A 22,142-nucleotide genomic window follows, 5' to 3' on the forward strand; every position below is an offset into this window, starting at 1 on the left:
TCATGTAAATTGTAAGTAAGAAATACATAAATTTGTTTTATGTTAAAATGCAATAAAAATTTATGAGATTGTGGAAAACGATCTTTTTAATTATAACGAAAATTTCAAAGTAAAAAATGAATATTATGGTAAAATCTTTAATTTATNAGTCGAAAGACCAGTTAATCTACCGACTCTGGGCATGGTCCGAGGTGTGCCACTTCTTCAATTCTTTGAAATTATCCATTCTGCAAAGAAAAATGAGCGAATGTTGTGAAAACAGAACTTGCATTAATTAAGAAATATTCCTATTGTCTTAATTTCATCTAAATTATAAGTAAGAAATATATAATTTATTATGTTCAAATGCAATCAAGATTTATGATAGAAAACGATCGTTTTTAATTATAATGAAATTTTCAAAGTGAGAAATGAATATTATGGTCTAATCTTTAATTATTACGTATGGTAATTTTAATCTTTCTAAAGATTTTAATGTTCGATATATAATTTAAAAAATCGGTTTATACAAATTATCGATTGCTAGAACACAAAATATTTGTGAAAATAAAGAAATTCTCATTAATGAAAGTATAGCGGTGTGAATTTCATATGGGATATAGTGTGTATATAAACCATAGCGGGGAATAGCAATTTAATGTACAGTATTTATTAATTTTCATTTTGCTTTAACAATTCCATTGATTTTTTACTGAACGAAAATTAACAATAAAAAATGGGTGAAAAGTATCTTCTTAAAATAAGTGGAAAGACCCCATTCGTAGTCTGTGTGACCATACCGACCAATTGTTATCTAAATGGCACTTTGTCGGAAAAGCATTGCCATTTATTGTGATATTCAGCTTAACAATGTTCAAAAATACCCAAATTTATAAAGTTCGTAATCTGAACTTACCGCTCGCAACAAATTGTCAGAGTTTCATTGTTGCGTCGCCACGAAATTTAATGTGAAACGTTTGATTTTTCATCGAATTTCATGATACAGTATTTAGTTGTGCACTATCTGCCTCCTACATGGATGCACGCATTGCACATCTATCAGAACTGTTTGTGGATTTCCCTAGCGCTCAAGGCGGTATATTATCGTTTAGGAATTTAGAAAAATCAAAAAAATTTCACGAATTTTTCGGGGATGGTCCGTTCGGATATATTTACTCGATTTGTTACCATTCGCCCGCCGCACTGTGGCTTAGCCGAATTCCTAATGGAACTGCTGAAAATATTTTTTTAGTGCGCTCAAGGCGAGGAGACAAAAAAAAATATTCGTAATAAAAATTTTAATTTATATGAAATCATAATTTTGGACAAATCAATATTATTACTTTTTCACTTTCAAAATTAATAAATTAATATTTAGTTGATACGTAAGATATCACGTGACTAATTATTTTGTAAAAAGCTGGCAACACTTTTATTTATTCTGTAACATGTTAATGGTGTATCAACATTTTCTTTAATTGTATTATTTATACTAGTTCTACGTCATCAGCATGGTAAGATAGTCATTTGTATACTAAGTGTTAAATGTAACAATAAAACAAAGTAAAATTTGTAAGATTTTAAATCAATTTTATGTCAGTTCATTTGGTCGACCACGTGTCTGGATCACATGTAAAGTGTTTGAATTTAAAGACTGTAATTATCTAGTTTTAGGAAGTCGCTATGCAATAATAATTAGATTACACTCTCTTTTTAATAACTAAAAACGATACAGTTATTCGCCACTTAATGAAAATTTTATTTAAAAAAATTCTAGGACATAACAAAGAAAATTAGAAAATATAAATACTGACGAATTCGTTTTTTTTTTTTTTTTATGGCTTTTCTACTACCAATATCGTGAAATCACAAACACTAATCGTTTAATTCAAATGTATACAAATGCATTGCTGAATGAGTCATTTGGAATTTTATTAGAGCTGTAGATCATGTCCGTAGAAGTAAATATATCAAAGGATTTGATGGACTACATGAGATCCTTTGCAAGATAGTCTCCCCGAAATCAGTTTGTCTGGAATTTTGAATACCCTGTTAAATGGGGAAAAACTTGAAAAATGGGGAAAATGAAAAAATCTGGAACTATTTTTCGAAACAATTTTCCTTCCTGGAATGTTCATAAGCATTCTGGGACGCTTCTGGTTTATGATATGAGTTGCATTTCAATTCAACAGTTGTATGTCATTCAGAGTTGTCACTTTTTCAAAAGTGTTCACCTTTACAAAACTGTAGAACAATAAAATAAATATTTTTAAAACTGTTCAACTGGACATTATGTTGACACGGTAAAAAATTTTGATTTTTTTTCACCTGGACAAGCAAAATAAAAACCTCTGAAATGTATTCTCTGCAGCAAATTGTTTGAAAGAAATAGTGGATGGACCATGTACAGAAGTTTTATTTACATTTAAATTCTTCAGCAAAATTTTTGAAGTACTAAACCTTTGCCAATAATTTAAGACAAACAAATTGCAATTCTGATGTTTAGTTTTTATTTAAGGATGGTTTTTCTAATCATTTGCATTTTCTTTCTAAAATTTGCTTTTACTTTCATTTATTTAATACTATTTGTAACAAATTATTCTATTATTTATATACTATGTGTAACAAAACAGGAATTTCATGTTGTGATGAATGATGTATGTTCTAGACCAGTGTTTCTCAACCTGTAACGAACCGTCGCCTCCTTTACTTCAAAATTCCGATGCCGAGGGCCAAGGCTAATGCCAAATTCGTACTGCATCGAATAGACTAGTGACTAGTGTAGTGTTATTTGTTTAATTATTGTATGATATAACGAATAAAATATCTAATTATTCTTAATATAATGTTTTACTATATCGCCCAGAAATTTGTTTTTCACCCCCCAAAATATAAATTGTTACTAATCGCCCTCTCAACATGGAAAATTGCTCACATGGGGGCAGTATCGCCAATGTTGAGCAACACTGTTCTAGACAATACAAACAAATTAAATAAACATGTATTAAATATCTATAATGTCCATTATTAACAATTTTCTGACTGTGGTCTCTGGGACTGCATGTCAATAAAATAAAATAAATGAAGGTTTCAGTAATAAAGAGTTAATCAGCTTTACTGTGTAATGTTCTTACTGTTTTGTCACAGTCACATGATTATAAAATATTAAGTTTTATATATATTATTTTTTAAAACATAAATAAGTGTTATATGGATAAGAATGAATTTTTCTGTGCATTGTTTGCTAATTTTATATAAAAATGAAGTTTCTAAAATTATTAAAATTTATTTGTAATTATCTATTTAGTATTGTTTATATGATATTATAATATCAAATAATAATAATAAAATTTACATTTACATCTAGCCTACAAAAAAGAAGAAATTTATTGATAAAAAGAAGGCAGTAACTTTTCATTTGGTTCATCGTAGTCAGAAAGATCCACTTCAGGCTGATGAAACAGCACCAAAACATGTTTTGTTACAGTCATCTTCAAAAGAAACAAAAGTAAGAGCTAATTTTATTTTAAATGCTTTATATATATATATATATAAGCATTTTCTTAATATTTAAAATGCATTGTGCCTCTAATTTATGAATACTCAGTTTACTAGAATTTGATGCAACAAACTGTTTTATTTTATTCCTCATCTTGTTATACAAGATAAAATATTTAATAAATTGATTTACCAGTTTTTAATCACAAATGCAATGAAATTAAAACTTTTGCATTCCCTGATTAGAAAGTCTTAGGTTCAGTCTTCATTTTTTTTTTCATTCACATTGTGTATAATAAATACAACCAACTCATTAATTACTTCAAACATGAAACAGTCAAATTCCTATATCAAGCCATTAAGTCTAAATAATTACTGAGTAATTTGGCAAGAGGTAGGCAGTTAGGCAATCATCTCTTGTTAAATTTAATAATTATAAATAAATAAATAAATTTCATTTAGAAATTTGCATTGTATATTTGTTAGTAGTAGTGCCATTTGTTCTAACATGGATGTGTAATTTACAAGCTGTTCATTTATTAAAGAAATTGCTTTATTTTATATTTAAACAATTGCTTTAATCACTTAAATTTAAAAGATTAACAGAACAAACAATAGATTATTGGAAATTTAGCATTTTGGTCTATAAATAGGCCAAAATGTTAAAAGTTTAGATGAATCAGATAGGACTTCTTGCTGGACAAGTACATAATAAAACCACTTCATCCAATCCAGCAATCAGGGAACCTATCATTGAATGCATCTCAAACATTGTGACTGTAATCACACACACAGACAGTTACCAAAAAGAAACTATTTGACATTAAAATCATGGATATCTTTTTAATGACCATGTATATGTACTATACAATTAAAAAATCTTTAATCTTATATTTATCATGCAAACCAGATACCACTATATTCTATATTCAACTCAAAAATATTCATACACTGCAAAAACACATTAATCACTAACATTTTTGGTCACTTTATATTTATTAAATAAGACTTTATATTAAAAGTAATATTTTTATACATCAATTATTATTTTTATTTTATTAAATGATTAAATTGTTTAATGCAGTATAGAAATTTGAGTCATTTATATTAATTATTCATTTAGACAGATTATCAAAAAAGGAAAGAACAAGAAAGAAAGTTTGGAGTCTATTTTGATGATGATTATGACTATTTGCAACATTTGAAAGATGTTGATTTAGTACCTGACTGGGAACCAGTTTTGGAAAGAGTGAGAATATCCAATGATGAGTATCAGATGGAAGTCAAGGTATATATTTTTATGAAAATTTAGATTTATTATTGAATTATGAAATAATCACAAATGATTTTACTGTTATCTAAATAGTTATTTAATACTTCATGAAATTTTTCAACATATGAAATATTTTTAAACATAAATTGTTATCAAATGAGATAGCTGAAGGGGATAAGGGAAATTTCTGTCACTCTGTAGGTCTTAGGTTTAAATTTGGTTGGATCTTGAAGTCTGAATATTCTTAGTGTTAGGCCCCATTCTTTACTAAATAACTTCCCTATTATAGTGTCTGTACCAAACCATAACGAGCATTATTAACAGTTTAGCTGTCGCCACTGAAAAGAAAGATGCACCAAATATTCCAATTCATTTTTTTTCATAAAATATGTTACTGTTGTACACAAATTATAAAAAAACTTATTTCATTTCAAGCAATCTATATGGAATTGTGTGATGTAATGAAATGGAATCATTGGCACCTAAAATGTTTCTTACACTTCCAAATAGTAATAAATTACATCTGAAAAATAACATGTGTAATATATCAAAGAACTTCCAGTGTCTGAGTGATGCAAAATTGCATTAACTGGCAGCAGATGTGTTAAAAGAATCCAAAAATAGTATTGAATGTATTAAATAGATTCTGATAAAAAAAAAACACAATACTTATTAAAGAAAAATTATAATTACATTTTAAATATTGGATAACTTGGGTTTACAGTAACTTTAGATTAATGAATAAATAGTTAATTTGTTCTATATTGTCAAAACAAAAAGATCTAAGGAGGAAAAAATATGTGATATTTTTATTTTAACATCATTTTTTATATATTTACAGCCATATCCTGGTATCTAAAAAGTATATTTGAATTTCTATGTTGTAATTTCTATGTTGTCTTCGAAACCGTGTTTTTTGAATACATTGGACTTGGAATTATAACTCAAATGCGAGTTTGAAGTCCAATATATTTGAATTCTTTCTAAAATGAATACTTTTCTTTAGTACTCATTATAGTATCTGAATTGAGTAATTCTGATATTATAAATTCATTAAGAGCACTTGTGTGAAAAAATGCTGAAAAATGTTGAAAGATGCATTAATAAACATTATTCATTTATGCATTTATTTCAGATATGTCTCTTTTCTATCAAGGTTATGCAGTTTACTGATTTTTATCATAAAATTTCAGTGCAATCTTACAACTTTATTCTTCAAAACCAGACCAGATTCAAAATCTCATTTATTCATTTCATTATTTTTCCAGTTTTATACAGTAATATTATAATATAAAATATATAGTACCATTATATCATTTTCATTGCTGTCTACATATATTAAAGAAAATGCAGTTTATATAAAATTCCTAATAGTATGACTGTAAAAACTTATTTATTGCATTACTCCTTACAAATGTCCTTGACCTCATATGTCAAAATTATGCATTGATAAGTATCTTAAATAGGAGCTTTGTAGTGTTTCAATGTCAGTTAGGGAAATTATTTGGATGAACTGGAAATAAATTTGAATTTTTCAATTCAAAACAATGGTAAACATTGTTTTGAATATTTAAATATATTTATATTTTGAATATAGATTAAAACTTTCTTATCCATTTTATCAATAATAGGAGAGCAGATTAAAGTTGCCTTCTTCAGTATTTCAATCTACCGTAGAAGAGAAAGTTGGTCTTTTAAATAAAGTTGTTTCTATAAAAGGTATTTCATATATATTAAAACTTCTAGATATAATTCATCTTTATATTGCTTTTTTTTTGCTTCAGAAGAATGACATAATTTTGGTCTCATGTAAATTAAGTTTATATAAAACCAATCACTACTGAAAGACAGAATACAGAATGAATATGGCCTCAAAATTAATATTGTGAATTTATGGTTTGTAAATTGCACTGACATTTAAATACAGTAAAATGGAAGGAACTAAATTTTTGCCATTTTGGTATAGAGGTTCACTATAGAGAGATTAGTGGTAAATTTATGAAAATCTGTGGGAAAATTAACAAACATAACAGAACTCCACAAATCCACAAAATAAAATCAACACTTTAATGAAGTTATACTGTACAAATAAAATTTTTGATGTTTTGATCACATAAACTCTATTGGAAAATAAATAAATTCATAAATAATGAAAAATTTACAAATATTATTACTAAAATAGATATAATAATAATAATAATTCCTGAATACAGACACACACACACTGACACACTTATTTAATTTTAGTTTTGTTTTGGTTGCTATGCCTTGACTACTTTGGTCCGGCATAGTATACAGCCACTGGTGTGAACCAAGTATAACTCACAAAACCCAACATAATAATAATAATAATAATAATAGTTCTCCCTTGGCCACCTGGTTGTGATGGGAGAACCCAGTAATTTTACTGAACCATAGAGCAATGCAGGCTGGAGCACAAGCTCCTGGTAGGGACATCCATGCCAGTAAGGTCTATGGGGAGAAATGAAGCTAAGAGTGACCACACCCACATTCCGTGGAGATTTTTATCACGGTAGTAACAGATCAAAGTGTGATACCGCCTCGGATGTAGCCCGAATTAACAAGGTCTGCATTTGTGGGTTCGGCAGAGGCTCACATTTGAAAAATCGGCCACAGTCTCCTTTGGTTACTTGTGGTGAAAGCAGCACCGGCCCAAGCATGGCTACTACAATGCCCTCAACAGATGTGAGGAACCAACCTAGCCTTGGTGTTTCTATGGCAATGCATCACAGACCACAAAGGCTGGAAAACCATGCCAAAGGATGAAATGGACAATAGAAATGAACGATTGTATCATCTGTACTTATTACGCAATCACAAAACTCGAAACAAACATGACAGCATACAGACAACAACCACACCATAGATTACACAACAATATCCTCACCTCACTGTCACCGAACAAAGGGTTATCGATCAAAAAAAGAACAATTATACACAACAACCTTATCCCACAAACAACACTTGAACTTATCAAACAACAGGTTGCTGATCAAATACATCAACAGACAGAAACATTTAACATTATTAATGAAGATCACATAACCTGTCAGGATAATCCAGCAACAAGCATTGATAATAGCACATACAATAACTACCACTAATAGTACTACAAGCACTTCCTCATCTGTCACTGATAACATAGACATAGAATTAGTTAATACATTCTCACTTATATTTCAGGAAACTCACTAAATATACTGATACATATCCCACACAAAGACCACGAATACCAAAAATCAACATGTCAAAGGAAGTAGGAAAAACACTAAATTATGTAAACACTCACTTACTACCACACTACATTCATTCAATTTCTACACTCTCAGACATTCATGCATTAGTTTATGCTGGGACAGTCACAGTAGTAATACACCATGGTCTGAAAATACAATCGTAGATAGACACACACAAAACACAATTCTACCACAAGTCTGCCTGGCAGAGAAGAATAGAAACACAAGTAAATGACATTAGACAGCAATTAGGCAGGCTGACACAATACACTAAAAACAACATAACACCCAAATTAAAGAAACAACTCAAAAACATTTTCAAGAAAATCAAAACACACACAAAACATGAACATCACAGCACACACAAAACATGAACATCACAACACACACATTACAGAATACATCAATACACTAAAACAGAAACGCAGCCAAAGCACGTAGACTCAAATGATACAAAACATGTACACTATGAAAACAACAAAATAAATTATTCACAAACAATGAAAAACTTTTCTACAGACAAATCAGTACCAAAACAAACACTGATACATAGCTCAGTGGCACACCAACAGAAGAAGAACTCACAACTTATTGGTCTTCTCTTTGGTCCAATGCTGTTACACACAATGCTGATGCGGGTTGGATCAAGGAGGAGAACAGAAACTTGCACAACATACCAACTATACTCTGTGCTGAAATAAACATACATGACATCCGCTATGCTGTTAACAGAACACACAACTGGAGGACACCTGGTGTAGACAACATTCACAATTTCTGGTACAAAAAGTTTACATCACTGCACCAGGAACTAGCTAAACATCTAACACACATCATCATCAATCCACAAGACATGCCAAAATTTCTTACTCAGGGCATTACCTACATGAAACGTAAAAACGACAACACTACAGACCCTACACAATATAGACCAATTACATGTCTTCCAACACTACAAATTATTGACATCCTGTATCGCAAACAAAATATACAAACATGTTGAAGAATACAACATTCTTACAGAACAACAAAAAGGTTGCTGTAGAAATCATGGAATGCAAAGAACAGTTACTCATAGATTCAATCATTCTACGGCAAGCACACAAACAACACAGAAACATACACATGGCATATATAGACTACAGAAAAGCATTCGACAGTGTTCCACACAGTTGGCTGTTACATATTCTACACATGTACAAAATACATCCATCACTCATTGCATTCTTCGAAAACACTATGCAGCACTGGAGAACAACACTACATATCAGGGTTAGTAACGCTTCCATACAAACAAACGAAATATTCATTAGGTGAGGAATTTTTCAAGGAGCCCTGAACCCGTTATCCAACATGTTAAACAACACGCAATATGGCTACAATATCAGACATGAAAAAACAACACAGTTTACGTTGTCACATCTCATGTACATGGACGACATAAAACTTTATGCATCCACACAAAAACAACTTCTTCAATTCCTACAAATCACACATTCATACACCAAGGACATATAAATGGAGTTTGGCGTAGACAAATGCAAAACAGTTCACATAGAAAAAAGGAGTCCTGAAGAAAGAAGATTTTGCACTTGGGAATGGGGACATTATTGAATACATAGAAGAGGGTGAGTTCTACAAGTATTTAGGATTCCAACAGGCCAAACTAACAGAACATACACAAATAAAGCAAAGATTAATTAAAGAATATCAAAATAGGTTAAATGCTATCCTCAGAACACAATTAAAGCAATAAACACATATGTCATCCCAGTACTCACATACTCTTTGGAATTATACATTGGACTCACACAGATCTCAAGCAACTCCAAAGGAAAACAAGAACAACGCTTACTAAGTATAAACAACATCATCCTAAATCCACCACAGAAAGATTAACCCTTCCACGTAAAGATGGCGGACATGGCCTGATTGACATAGTTAACCTTCACTACAAACAAATACAGTCCCTGCGAGAGTTTTTCTACAGGAAACAAGAAACATCACAGTTACATAAAGCAGACTCAAATAACACATCATTAAACTGACACTCACATCATACAGACTTGACACAAAATATAAAAATCATAGACACCATTAAGCAATCATGGGCTCGAAAGGCACTCCATGGCAGGCATCCTTATGACCTGGCCCAGGATTTTGTTGACAGAACTGCGTCAAACAGCTGGTTAGATCGGGGATGCCTCTTTGGGGATACGGAAGGATTCATGATTGCCATACAGGATCAGGTCATAAATACTAAAAACTACAGAAAACACATACTCAAAGATACAACACTCACAAATGACACATGCAGAAAATGTCACATCATGCCAGAAACTATACAACACATCACTTCTGGTTGCAAACTCTTGTCACAGACAGATTACTTACATAGACACAATCAAGTAGCAAATATAATACACCAAGAACTTGCAAAGAAACACAAATTGGTACACATTCACAAACCATACTACAAGTATATTCCACAGACAGTATTGGAAAACAACATGCACAAAATGTACTACAACAGAGCCATAATCTATACTAATATTATAAAGAGGTAATGTTTGTATGTAAGTTTGTTTGCAGCAGGTAATCTCGGAAACTACTCATACGATTTCAAAAATTCTTTCACCAATATTTAGAATGGAACTTCAGGGTGGACATAGGCTGTATATTATTCCGTTAAATCATTCATATAAATTAAATGATATCGTCTAGGGTTAAGGCTTTTATGCCCAACAGATGGCGCTACGAGTACGACGCCTTAAGTTTGCTTTTCTGTGAGGCATTATGCTTTTCTGTGAAAATGAACTAAAGCGGATCATCTTCTATCTATTTATATAAATAAAAATGTAATGTTCATTTGTTCCTACCGATTCCTTTGAAATTTTGACACAACGCTGCATTCGAATATGCACGTGTTTTTATATAATATACATGTCGAAATCTCCCCGGGAGATGGACGGGATTAAGGCTTACCGTAAAGAACTCTGCTTCTATTACACTATTTTAGATGTGGGTTTTTGTGTTTTTGATTGCGTTTTAATAGGGTACGTCAAGAGAATGTACACTAAAAAGAAATTTTTCGAAAAATTCCCCCCCACGGGGGACGTGTTATAAATTTATAATAGATACATTTTGAGCCACAACAACGCATGGTGGGATCTGCTAGTCACAGATAAAACAATCTACCACAACAGACCAGACATCACACTCATTGACAAACACAATAAAATCATATACATTATAGACATAGCCATTCCAAACACTCATAATGTACAAAACACATGCACTGAAAAAATTAGCAAGTATACAGAACTCGCCCAGGAAATAAGGCATCTGTGGAGGATGGATAGGGTGCTTATAGTACCTGTTGTTCTCTCCTGTACAGGTGTGATACCACACGAATACATATTTATATATTACTTAGAGACCTGTAATAAAATGATAGAAGCTTCTATGTATAGTAATAATAATAATAATAATCAGGTCATAAATACTAAAAACTACAGAAAACACATACTCAAAGATACAACACTCACAAATGACACAAGCAGAAAATGTCACATCATGCCAGAAACTATACAACACATCACTTCTGGTTGCAAGCTCTTGGCACAGACAGATTACTTACATAGACACAATCAAGTAGCAAATATAATACACCAAGAGCTTGCAAAGAAACACAAATTGGCAGACATCCACGAACCATACTACAAGTATATTCCACAGACAGTATTGGAAAATAACACGCACAAAATGTATTACGACAGAGCCATAATCACAGATAAAACAATTTACCACAACAGACCAGACATCACACTCATTGACAAACACAATAAAATCACATACATTATAGACATAGCCATTCCAAACACTCACAATGTACAAAACACATGCACTGAAAAAATTAGCAAGTATACAGAACTCGCCCAGGAAATAAGGCATCTGTGGAGGATGGATAGGGTGCTTATAGTACCTGTTGTTCTCTCCTGTACAGGTGTGATAATCTGATATTTTAAACTATTTATTACTATTTTACAAAATTAAAAGACAAAGTCGTTCTAAAAATATATATTTCAGACGATTACCATTTTTACAAAGTGTTCTAGAACAAGTATATTCTCATATTTATTACTAATTTAGAAATTCTAGAAGGAAGAAAGAATTGAATCTATGATAAAATATATTTAAATTATTAATTCATTAAAATTTATAATATATGAAGACTTTAAACTATCTTTAATATATGTATAATTAAAACAGTTAGTTATATATGATTATTTTCTGTGCATAATGTCATTATGATTATACACTATTCTAATAGTTATTTGTCTGAAAAGGCTCAGTATGTACACACACTTATGTGGTGTGTTTAAAAAGTTAAGGAAGATGATAAAATGTTAAAAATGTTCAGAATTTTCTGCTAATAAGAAAGAAATTAATAAGTGAATACAAAAATTGAAATAAAGAGTATCTATTTGTAATTTCTTTAAGGCTAAATTTAGTAGTGTTTTTGACATATAATTTTATTATATTGTTTGTTTAATTTCTCTATTTTAATAAATTATTTAAGTGTATGTTTATTTGTTTCTGTTATTTGCTATTTATATATATTTTTTTCATTATAGGACCAAGACCAGATTGGGATCCAGATATTGTTGCAGCATTAGATGATGATTTTAATTTTGACGATCCCGAGAATGAATTGGATGATGATTTTATTACAATAGCTAATAATGTCGACAGTGATGAAGAACTCACTGAAGGAAGAGAAGGGTAATAACTGTATAACTGAACTAAGACATTAATGTAATACTTAATCATTTTTAAATAAATTTTACAGAGATGACGAAATGGAAAATTTTGACGATATCCCATCTGATGAAGCAGAATTTCAAGAAAATGATGACTTTTTTGATAGACATAATTCTTTTATTGAAGAAGAAACGCGATCTAGATTTACAAATTATTCATTAACTTCATCTAATTTACCAAGAAGTGAACAATTACAGTTTTTGGATGATAGATTTGAAAAGGTAAGAAATAAAAACAAATTTTTTTTAAAAAAGATTAATTAGTAAATTATGATATTTGTAGAATTAACAACAAAAATATAGTAAGGCCTTTAAAATGAATCTGTCAGCTATTGTTTATTAATAATTTCATTTTATTATTTAAAAATTGATGCTAAAGAAGGCAATTTAGCAAAATTTTTTAATTCTGAAAGGATACAGAATATTCTAAAAGATTATCAAAAATTTTCTCTTATTATTAGTTTAAAATCTTTTTCTCGTATATGCAATCTCCAACTCATCTGTTGTGTCTGTTTTTCTTTATTTGTTTATTTGTATTTTTAAACATATATGCAATTATTACAATATATTTAATTATAAAAATTCTTCAAAGTTGTAAGTAATATAACGAATAACATTCTTGTTTGATTATTACTTTTTAGAGAATTGGATTATTTTTGTAAATTGAAAATATTGATGAATTGGGAATGGATTTTGCTTTAGCTTATTCTGTATATTTAGATTTTCTTTCAATTAGTTTTATATTTTCTATATCTATCTTGTAACCTTCAGTTTTATAATGATGGACTATTACAGTTTTCATAATTATATTTTAAAGCATTAGTATGCTTTTTTAATCTATTGTCTGGGTTTCTGCCAGTTTCACCTATATAAATTTTATTATTAAATTATTCATTGTCCTAATATTCACAGGGCATGACACAAGGTATGTCAGAAATCCCAGGGATTTCTGACATACCTTGTGTCATGCCCTGTGAATATTAGGACAATGAATAATTTAATAATAAAATTTATATAGGTGAAACTGGCAGAAACCCAGACAATAGATTAAAAAAGCATACTNTTTGTTAATATATCTATTTTGTTTGTGCAAAATAAAAAAATAATTTTGGATGATACAATAGCCACGATCATTTTTTCAAAAAGATGTAATTTTTGTTAGGCTTAACATCAACAAAAATTCAACACAGCGTGACATGCAATAGAAAAATATTTCAATGTGGGATAGGTTAATACACTTGATGAATTGATATCAAGTCATCAGGTAATGAAATTGGATATTTGTAAACGCTCTCTCTTTGTGAATAGATAGAAAGGCTTTTATCATGCAACAGTAGCTAATGTTTTCAGAAATAATGATAATGTTGCCTATGTTAAACTCAAGACAAAACTTAAGCTTACAAATGATCTCAAACAAAACAGATTAGAATGGGCAAAATCATTAATGAGTTGGACTGACAAATGGAAAAATGTGGTGTTTTCAGATGAAAAAAAAATAGGTATTATTGGCATGATTTAAGAAAGCAACCAAAGGGATATTTATCAGACAGATGGGAGGTGGTGGAGTCAGCATTTGCTTGTAATGGCAAAGTAGATATTATGATAATTAGTGATAGAATGACTTCAGAAAATATCAAAATGCTATATGAAAATCTTATTTCATCTGGACCACTGATTAGAAAAAATGAGTGTATATTTCAGCAAGATATTGCTTTCTTGTATCTAAATCCACCAAAAACTAGTTTAAACAATAAAAAATAGATGTAATGGACTGGCCCTCAAATAGTCCAGAGTTAAATCACATGGAAAATGTCTGGGCACTGTTTTCTCAAATGCTCTATACACAACCACTGATGAACTGAAAGTTGCAATTTATAATTGTTAAAATAAAATAAACTTACATGAACTAATAATACTTGTCAGAAACAATGCCTAAGAGGATTTACAAGCTAATTCACAACAAAGGAAATTATATTATTATGTAAAAGACAAATTTACTATTGTACATATAATTATTTTAAAGCAGATTTGGTTGCAATTTTTATATTAATTCATCACTCAGAAATTTGAATATTTTTATTTATGAATGTGTTGTGTTTGTGAGTCATTATTTATAATAATGAGCTTATTAATTGTTAAATTGAAATGAATAAATATTGAGTGAAATTATATACAAATTTTAAGTGTATGTATAATTTCTTTACAGACTTTAATCTAGAGTTACTATACATACTTTGTTATGCACAGTAACTCTAGACAAGTATATATAAGTTTAATAAATAAACATAAGTCATAGTCACATATAATTAATTGGTCTGTCTGCAATGAGAAAAGAGTTGAAAAAACAATTTAGTGGATGAATCTGGTAATTGTAGGAATTTTAAGTATTCTCTTGTAATCTATTCAGATTAAAAAGAGAGTTGGATCATCTGGTGCCACAAAACTGATGGTAAATTAGTAGTCAATTGTAGTTTTTATATAATTTTCAAAAAAAAATTTTTTTTAATTTCTTTTAGAATTTGTTTCATTTATAACTATAAAATGGAAAAATTCTAGCAAACGCTTGGAGTAATTATTTATTGATTAAATTTCTTGAGACATAAAATTCTAATTTTTTATTTAGAATTTTCATTTTTGTATGATTTACAGAATATAAAATTTTTCATTTTCATTAAAATATAAATAAGAGTTTTAATAAAAAATTGTCTAGTGAATTGCATTAAAATTTCTGACATATGCTTTTTTGTATTGTTATAGCTATATGAACAGTATGATGATGATGAAATTGGAACACTTGATCATGAAGAAATCTGTGGCTATATTCAACCAAACAGTAAAATTCTTACTCAGTTGGCAGAAGAATATGAAAAAAAGAAAAAGAAAAGGTATTTCTTTATAATTTTTGATGAAAAGCATACATTATATCAATACAAAATTATATTAATTAATTAAACTTCAATAATGATTTACAAACAGAAAACTGCTTATATATTTTGGATGATATTGTATGTTGTTTATCACAAATGAAAAAATATTTTATAATCTAAGTGTTGTGTGTTATAAGATAAGTTTCAATAGAACAGAACTTCACATGGAAATCTCTCAGCAAAGTGTGGTGAGAGATTTCAATGTTGTAACAACTAGCAAATCAACAGCAGGAGTTCATAAAAAATAATAGAAATATCAAAAAAGTATATCTAATGTAATAAGATTTTACACACAAAAACTGAGAAATATTTTTAAATTTTGAATTTGAAATATCTAAATATCCAACTTATTATTTATAAGCTTATGTTAAAATAATTTATAAGGTAACTAACTGCTTCAGTAGTAAGTTAATCAGCTATATGCAACCTCATACATCAGCAAAAGAACTTTGTTAAAACTTTTTCTGTATTAAAAAAGTCATTAAATAAGATAAAAAATATTACCTTTTCAGTTTAATACTATATTTTCACAGATTGTCTGGCATGTTGGTCTGTTTGGGGAGACTATGAAATCAGATATTTCTGTATGGTAAAAACTGGCGTGCCATTTTAAGTGAGGTTATATGCATCTCACTAGAAGGTACATAAAAAAAGAATGAGTTATGTCATATGTTATGTAAAAATGAATGAGTTTTTATTCTAAAACTGTGAAACTGTCAGCATTACATCAAAAACTGCAATTATGTATTCCTTCATTTTGTCTTCTTTCTAACAATATACATTACTCATAGAATACAGAAAGTGTGTTTTTATGTTTATTTTAATGTAATTTGATTCAAAAATGCAAAAATAAATATATTAAATTTCAGAAACTTGCAGGAACTTAAATTACACTGATTAACATCCCCTTTGTGTGAAATTTGAGAGGAAGGTGTTATTTTTAAGGTCAGGGCAGCCCACACTGGATAACTACTACTATTACTAATGTCAGTAAGCCATTAATTGTTTTATTGTCTTGTAAATGAAAACTCTCTTCCTGATTTCAAGTCAATCAAATTATAATGTTATTATTTTACTGCACTTCAAAAAATGTTTTCTTTAACATTTAATTGACAAATAATCTTGTTAGATCTGATTAATTTTATTTTTTAGTTGCAGTTTAACTTGCATGCTGGAAACCACAAGGTTACCAGTATGCTTGTCTCTCCTGGTTATATGAAGTATGCCAGTCAATCCAGAAAATACAGTAAATCTTTTTGCTTCTTTACAAGGTTGTGTATAGATGATTGAGTGACTCCTATAAGCAAATGATAATAATGTACAGTTCAGATGTGTTTATATTTCAACAATACAAGTAAACTTGAACTCTTTTACAGTTATTATTGTTGAATAATAACTGTAAAAGAGTTATTATTCAATAATATTGATTCTATAAGGTAAGGAATATGGAGGTTGCAAACACAGTCCAATAACAATAATCTTACTCTAATTCTTGTCTTGAAAGCTAATTAAAATAATTTGCATTCCCTATACTTGCACTATTTTCAAATAATATGAACCTGTATCTGCATTGACAATGTGTAATACATCATTCAATGCCAAACAGTATGATTTAGAACTGAATGTAGTACAAAATAACAACACGTACAAAATAAATTATAATTTGATTGGTTAAAATGTAACATTACATTTCAACCAATGGCATTATGTTCTTTATTTTCAGATTGTATTTTATCTTTTCTGTATTTTTTCTATTTAAACCTGACAATGACTTTTAAAAATTGTTGAAAACATGTTTTATTTTAGTAAAGCTTGTTTTTGCTGGATTTTAGAAGTTTCTGTATTGTTAATGTCGATGTAAGCTTATCTGTTTCGATTCACCTAAATATTGTAAATATTTTATATTAATTAACTGCTAATGAACTCTTAAAGTGAAAATTTCAAGTAGAAACATTTGAATTTTATGTTAATTATTAATAAAGTTAATATACATCATAAAAAATTATTTAATTGATTTATCAGTACTGTAGTAGGAATTATCATATTAATTCTATCAGCAAATCTGCAATAGGATAAAGGATGAGATTGACATTCTTTAACCTGCACACTGCAATGAATTATTAGTATCTGAATTGGATTTGATCCAGATTTGCCACAATACAATGGTAGGCTAATACCTTACATAACAGTCATCTAGTCAACGTTGTTATATAAAATGATATCACATTGATTATTCAGCTGGAAAATTACTTCCTGGTTAAGATACTTGTGTTGGCTGTAATAGCAAAATTTAGTACTATTATGGTCTTGGCATCAAGCAGCAAAATTGAGACTTGATAGCATAGATTTATTCCAAATTTTATTCATATTATAATGTTTTATTATTATAATATTATAAAATATTAAGTATTTTTTTAATTTAATTTAATGTAATATATTTTTAGTACTCTAAAAGACATTCGTGAAGAGTTGCGTTCTGATGAAAAAGATTATGGAGTTGAAGAAAGTAGCAGTGAAACTGAAGAAATAATAAAGGTTAAAGAAAACAGACTGGATTGTGAATCTATTATAAGTGAGTTTATTTTTTTTATATTTTTAACTCTCTACTCTGTGAGCAGCTTAAGGACTTAATATCTAGGTGCAGGGTTTCAGGTTATCATCAGCTAATAATTTAATTGATCACACTATGAAGTTGGCTGAGAGCCATGGAGGGCTGTGATTATAAAAATGCCCCAAAATGGCATGTTAGTTAACTTGTATGGTTATATAGTTGAAATTAATATGCAGATGGTTCCAAACTATGGGGACAAACTTTGAGAGTTGATTGAATTCCTGACAGGACAAACAACAAAAATGGTTTTATTAATATATGTCTTGAAATACACTGTCTGCCAGTATCTAGAGGGAAGGTTTCCCAGCAGATGAATCAGTTGAAGAGTGTTTGTTGTATGGTCTACCCAGTTGCCAGATTCTAACCCTCTTGATTTTTACTTCAGACATCTGAAAAGTATTATATAGACTGAGCCAGTTCTCAATGTGTGGACATTGTGGAACAACATATGGATGCCTGTAACACTGTTCAGATGCAAGCCAGAACATTTAAAAGAGTGTGCTAATTCATTGCAGATGCAAACAGATGCAATGTGTGACTAGTTGCATTGAGACCCATGAGGATACTTTGAGCATCTGTTGTAATTCTGCCTGAGATACATATGCCATATTATGTCCTGTCTGTACAGTTTGTGACTATGTAATAGTGTTATCTGTCTTGGCACCAGTGTGTTTTTGGACATATTATAATAGAACATTTTTGTTTTTGTCCTGCCAGGAATCTGCTCCCAAAGTTTGACCTCATAGTTTTGAACTACCATGTATATGGGTGGTCCATTTTAATTGCTCCACTGGAATAATTCAAAAAATATGCATCCTTCAGGAAAATTTATCACATCAAAATTGTTAGACTTTAAGGGGCCATAAGGTGACTCTATTGTTTCATCACGGATGACTCTACAATTAGTGAAAACAGTTCAGCTTTATTTTCTTAAATGGGAAACTCCACTTTATATTTTATATTATGATTTTACACAAAAACAGACAAACTTATCTGAAACATTTTTTCCAAAACATTGCTTAATTATAAGTTATAAGAATTTGAAGTTTTAATTTGGCTGCCACAACACGTGTACTATACATCTGTGGATACCTGTGAAGTTCATTAAAAAAGGGGAAAAAAAATGCTTAAAAAATCATTAGGAAATTTATTATTTGGTCAATCAAGATCAACTTGTTCTCTTTTAGCACAAACTTGATGGCTTTAACACACTGGCACAAGCTTTTATATCAGTTCATTATTTGAAAAAGAAAAGAATGATTCTGCAAATAATAGTTTCCTAATGAATTTTTAAGCACTTTCCATTCTTTTTCAATGAAATTCACAAATATTCACAGATGTGCATGTGTGCTTTATGGCAGCCACATAAAGCTTCAAATGCTCATCTTTCAAAATTTTTTGTTATTCTGGCATTTGTGTATGAGTTAAATATACTTCTGACAATATGGTGGGGGGTTGCAAACAATGACTCGATTTTATGAACTTATTCAAGATTATCATGCATTCAATCTATTGCCAAAATTATTCTTTCAAATTTTAAAAAATGTTATGTGAGAAATGTTGATCAGGATCTTGATTTTTTACTGATTATGATAAAACAATAGTTTGGTGACTGATATATGTGAGAAAAAATAGTCTTGTTTAATATATAGGAAATGGAGGTAACAGGAATGATGCAATGAGATTTCATTGTAAGTGTTTGAAAAACAATTGTAATGTCATTTCTTTATGTGGCCTAATGCGAAGGACACTACAGAAATGTAAGTAGGGGTCAGTCGGTAGTTAGCACTTGAACTGAATGCTAGACAACTGTGGTTGTGTTGGGGAAACAGAGGTAGTGTCTGGCTGCTGAAAGATTTGGATTGACATGACGGAGCATCTAAACAAAAGCACAAGTTAGGTTTATTTAACTCAAAACTACTTACACTCAGTAGTGCTAATATACCAAAAAACCCTTGTATACAAGCGGTCCCTGAGACACGGATAGTGGAATATCAGCTATCTCCACAACAAACGGACAAGTTGCTCATCCTACAAACAAAACCTTCAGTACTGATCCTTTTCTGTTACTGCTTACTGCCAGTTGTAGCTTCACTTCTCTGATGCTAGCTTTTAAGGGGTTTATATCCTCCTGGAATAAGGTCATTGCAATCCCACATGTCTAGTTTATTTACTTTTTGTGGCATGTCTTGTGTACAGTACATGTTTTGCTCACATGAAGTTGTAATGGGTTTCAAAATTTAGGTTCCTTACACAATAATAATGTAAAATCACTAAAGGTTATGAATACAATAATAGAACTAAAAGGAAAATAGTTTACAAATATTTTTCAAAATTTTCAGTTCTACACATTCCAATTTTGGAATTCCATAGTAAAACCATAGTATAACCATAACCATAGGAAAACCATAGTATTTTTGATATTTAACTTACATTAATACAGTCGACCCCCCTATAATACAGGTTCCTATAGTTCGGATTCCTATATGACGGCGAAAAAATTGCGACGGTATCTATACAAACATGGTAAAAAAACTCCTATAATTCGGTAAAACATCATCGGGCAGCCGAACTACTTTCCACCGTCCAGCGCAATGCTACGGAGAGTTTAGGCGGGTAAATTGAGTTTACTATCATCTGTACAGTATTGTATATAAATTAGGTACTGTATATATAATTATATATTAACTTAATTTATTGTAACTTTATTATAATTATATATATATACTTTCCGCTGTCCAGCGCCACGCTACGGAGAGTTTAGGCGAGTAAGTTGAGTTTACTATCATCTGTACAGTATGTAAATTAGGTACCATAAGTCTAATACACCAAANTTTTTTGTTTATAGCATAGTTTATACGGATTATTCCCAAAAAAATATACGTATTTTGGAAATGTTGAGTCGAATTAGTCTAGGAATCGATTAATTTTATGGAAGAAAACCTTTCAAACAGCCGTAGTCCATAAACTGCACACGTGTTGGGCTGTGATTGGCAAGGACTTGTACAAAATGGATTCATAAAGAACAGAACGTATCTACAGTGTTATAGGGGGGTCAACTATAGTTTGTTCTGTATGTACTGTATTTATTAATATATATTATTTATTTAAATAAATACTGGTTTTAAATGATTTCAATTAAACAAATACTACTTGAGACATTTACTCTTCACTACAAACTACAGAGATGGTCCAAAAGTCAAGTAACCAAGATATATTTTATGAACAACTGCATGTTGTTATTTGTGATTTGGCTACTTCAGGTTATATTTTTAACTGTTTTTAAAATATACCATCAATGATCTAATGTAAAAACGTTATTATTACTTTTGTTAAATACATAAAAAATTTGTTTGTTATTTATGTAAAGTAACTTCTAAGCAATTTGTAAATCATTCTTTATGCTAATTTTATCATTGTATATATCAGGAATAGCCAAACCTTGTCATGATAGGAGCCATATAATGTACAGTTGACCCCCCTATAAGATAGAGATATGTTCCATTCTTTAGGAATCCGATTTCTTACGAATCCTTCCAATCACAACCCGACACGTATCAAGTTTACGGACTACGGCTGTTTGAAAGATTTTCTTCCATAAAATTAATCGATTCTAGACTAATCCGACTCAACATTTCCAAAATACGTATATATTTTTTGGGAATAATCCGTATAAACTACGCTATAAACAAAAAATTGTAGGATTACTTACCGAGTGTCACCATTCGACATTGCCATTGCTCAACATTGTTTTCGTCGCGGAACAGCTCAGCA

At 29.9% G+C, this 22,142-nt stretch overlaps 1 protein-coding gene across 1 annotated transcript in view; it reads left to right on the forward strand.

Annotated features, from left to right (window-relative positions):
- Nucleotides 1-1,404: 1,404 nt before the first annotated feature.
- The window catches only part of LOC111625090 (protein LTV1 homolog), a 26,411-nt gene continuing 5,673 nt past the window's right edge, over nucleotides 1,405-22,142 (forward strand). The window contains exons 1-8 of the mRNA XM_023368121.1: nucleotides 1,405-1,493; nucleotides 3,347-3,487; nucleotides 4,601-4,765; nucleotides 6,382-6,469; nucleotides 12,645-12,792; nucleotides 12,860-13,052; nucleotides 15,588-15,715; nucleotides 18,202-18,329. Coding sequence (XP_023223889.1) covers nucleotides 1,491-1,493; nucleotides 3,347-3,487; nucleotides 4,601-4,765; nucleotides 6,382-6,469; nucleotides 12,645-12,792; nucleotides 12,860-13,052; nucleotides 15,588-15,715; nucleotides 18,202-18,329 — 994 coding nt within the window. The 5' untranslated portion in view covers nucleotides 1,405-1,490. The remainder of the gene's footprint in view (nucleotides 1,494-3,346; nucleotides 3,488-4,600; nucleotides 4,766-6,381; nucleotides 6,470-12,644; nucleotides 12,793-12,859; nucleotides 13,053-15,587; nucleotides 15,716-18,201; nucleotides 18,330-22,142) is intronic.

Source organism: Centruroides sculpturatus, unplaced genomic scaffold (genome assembly GCF_000671375.1).
Source record: "Centruroides sculpturatus isolate CEXI.00-Female unplaced genomic scaffold, Cexi_2.0 scaffold77, whole genome shotgun sequence".
Lineage (NCBI taxonomy): Eukaryota > Metazoa > Arthropoda > Arachnida > Scorpiones > Buthidae > Centruroides > Centruroides sculpturatus.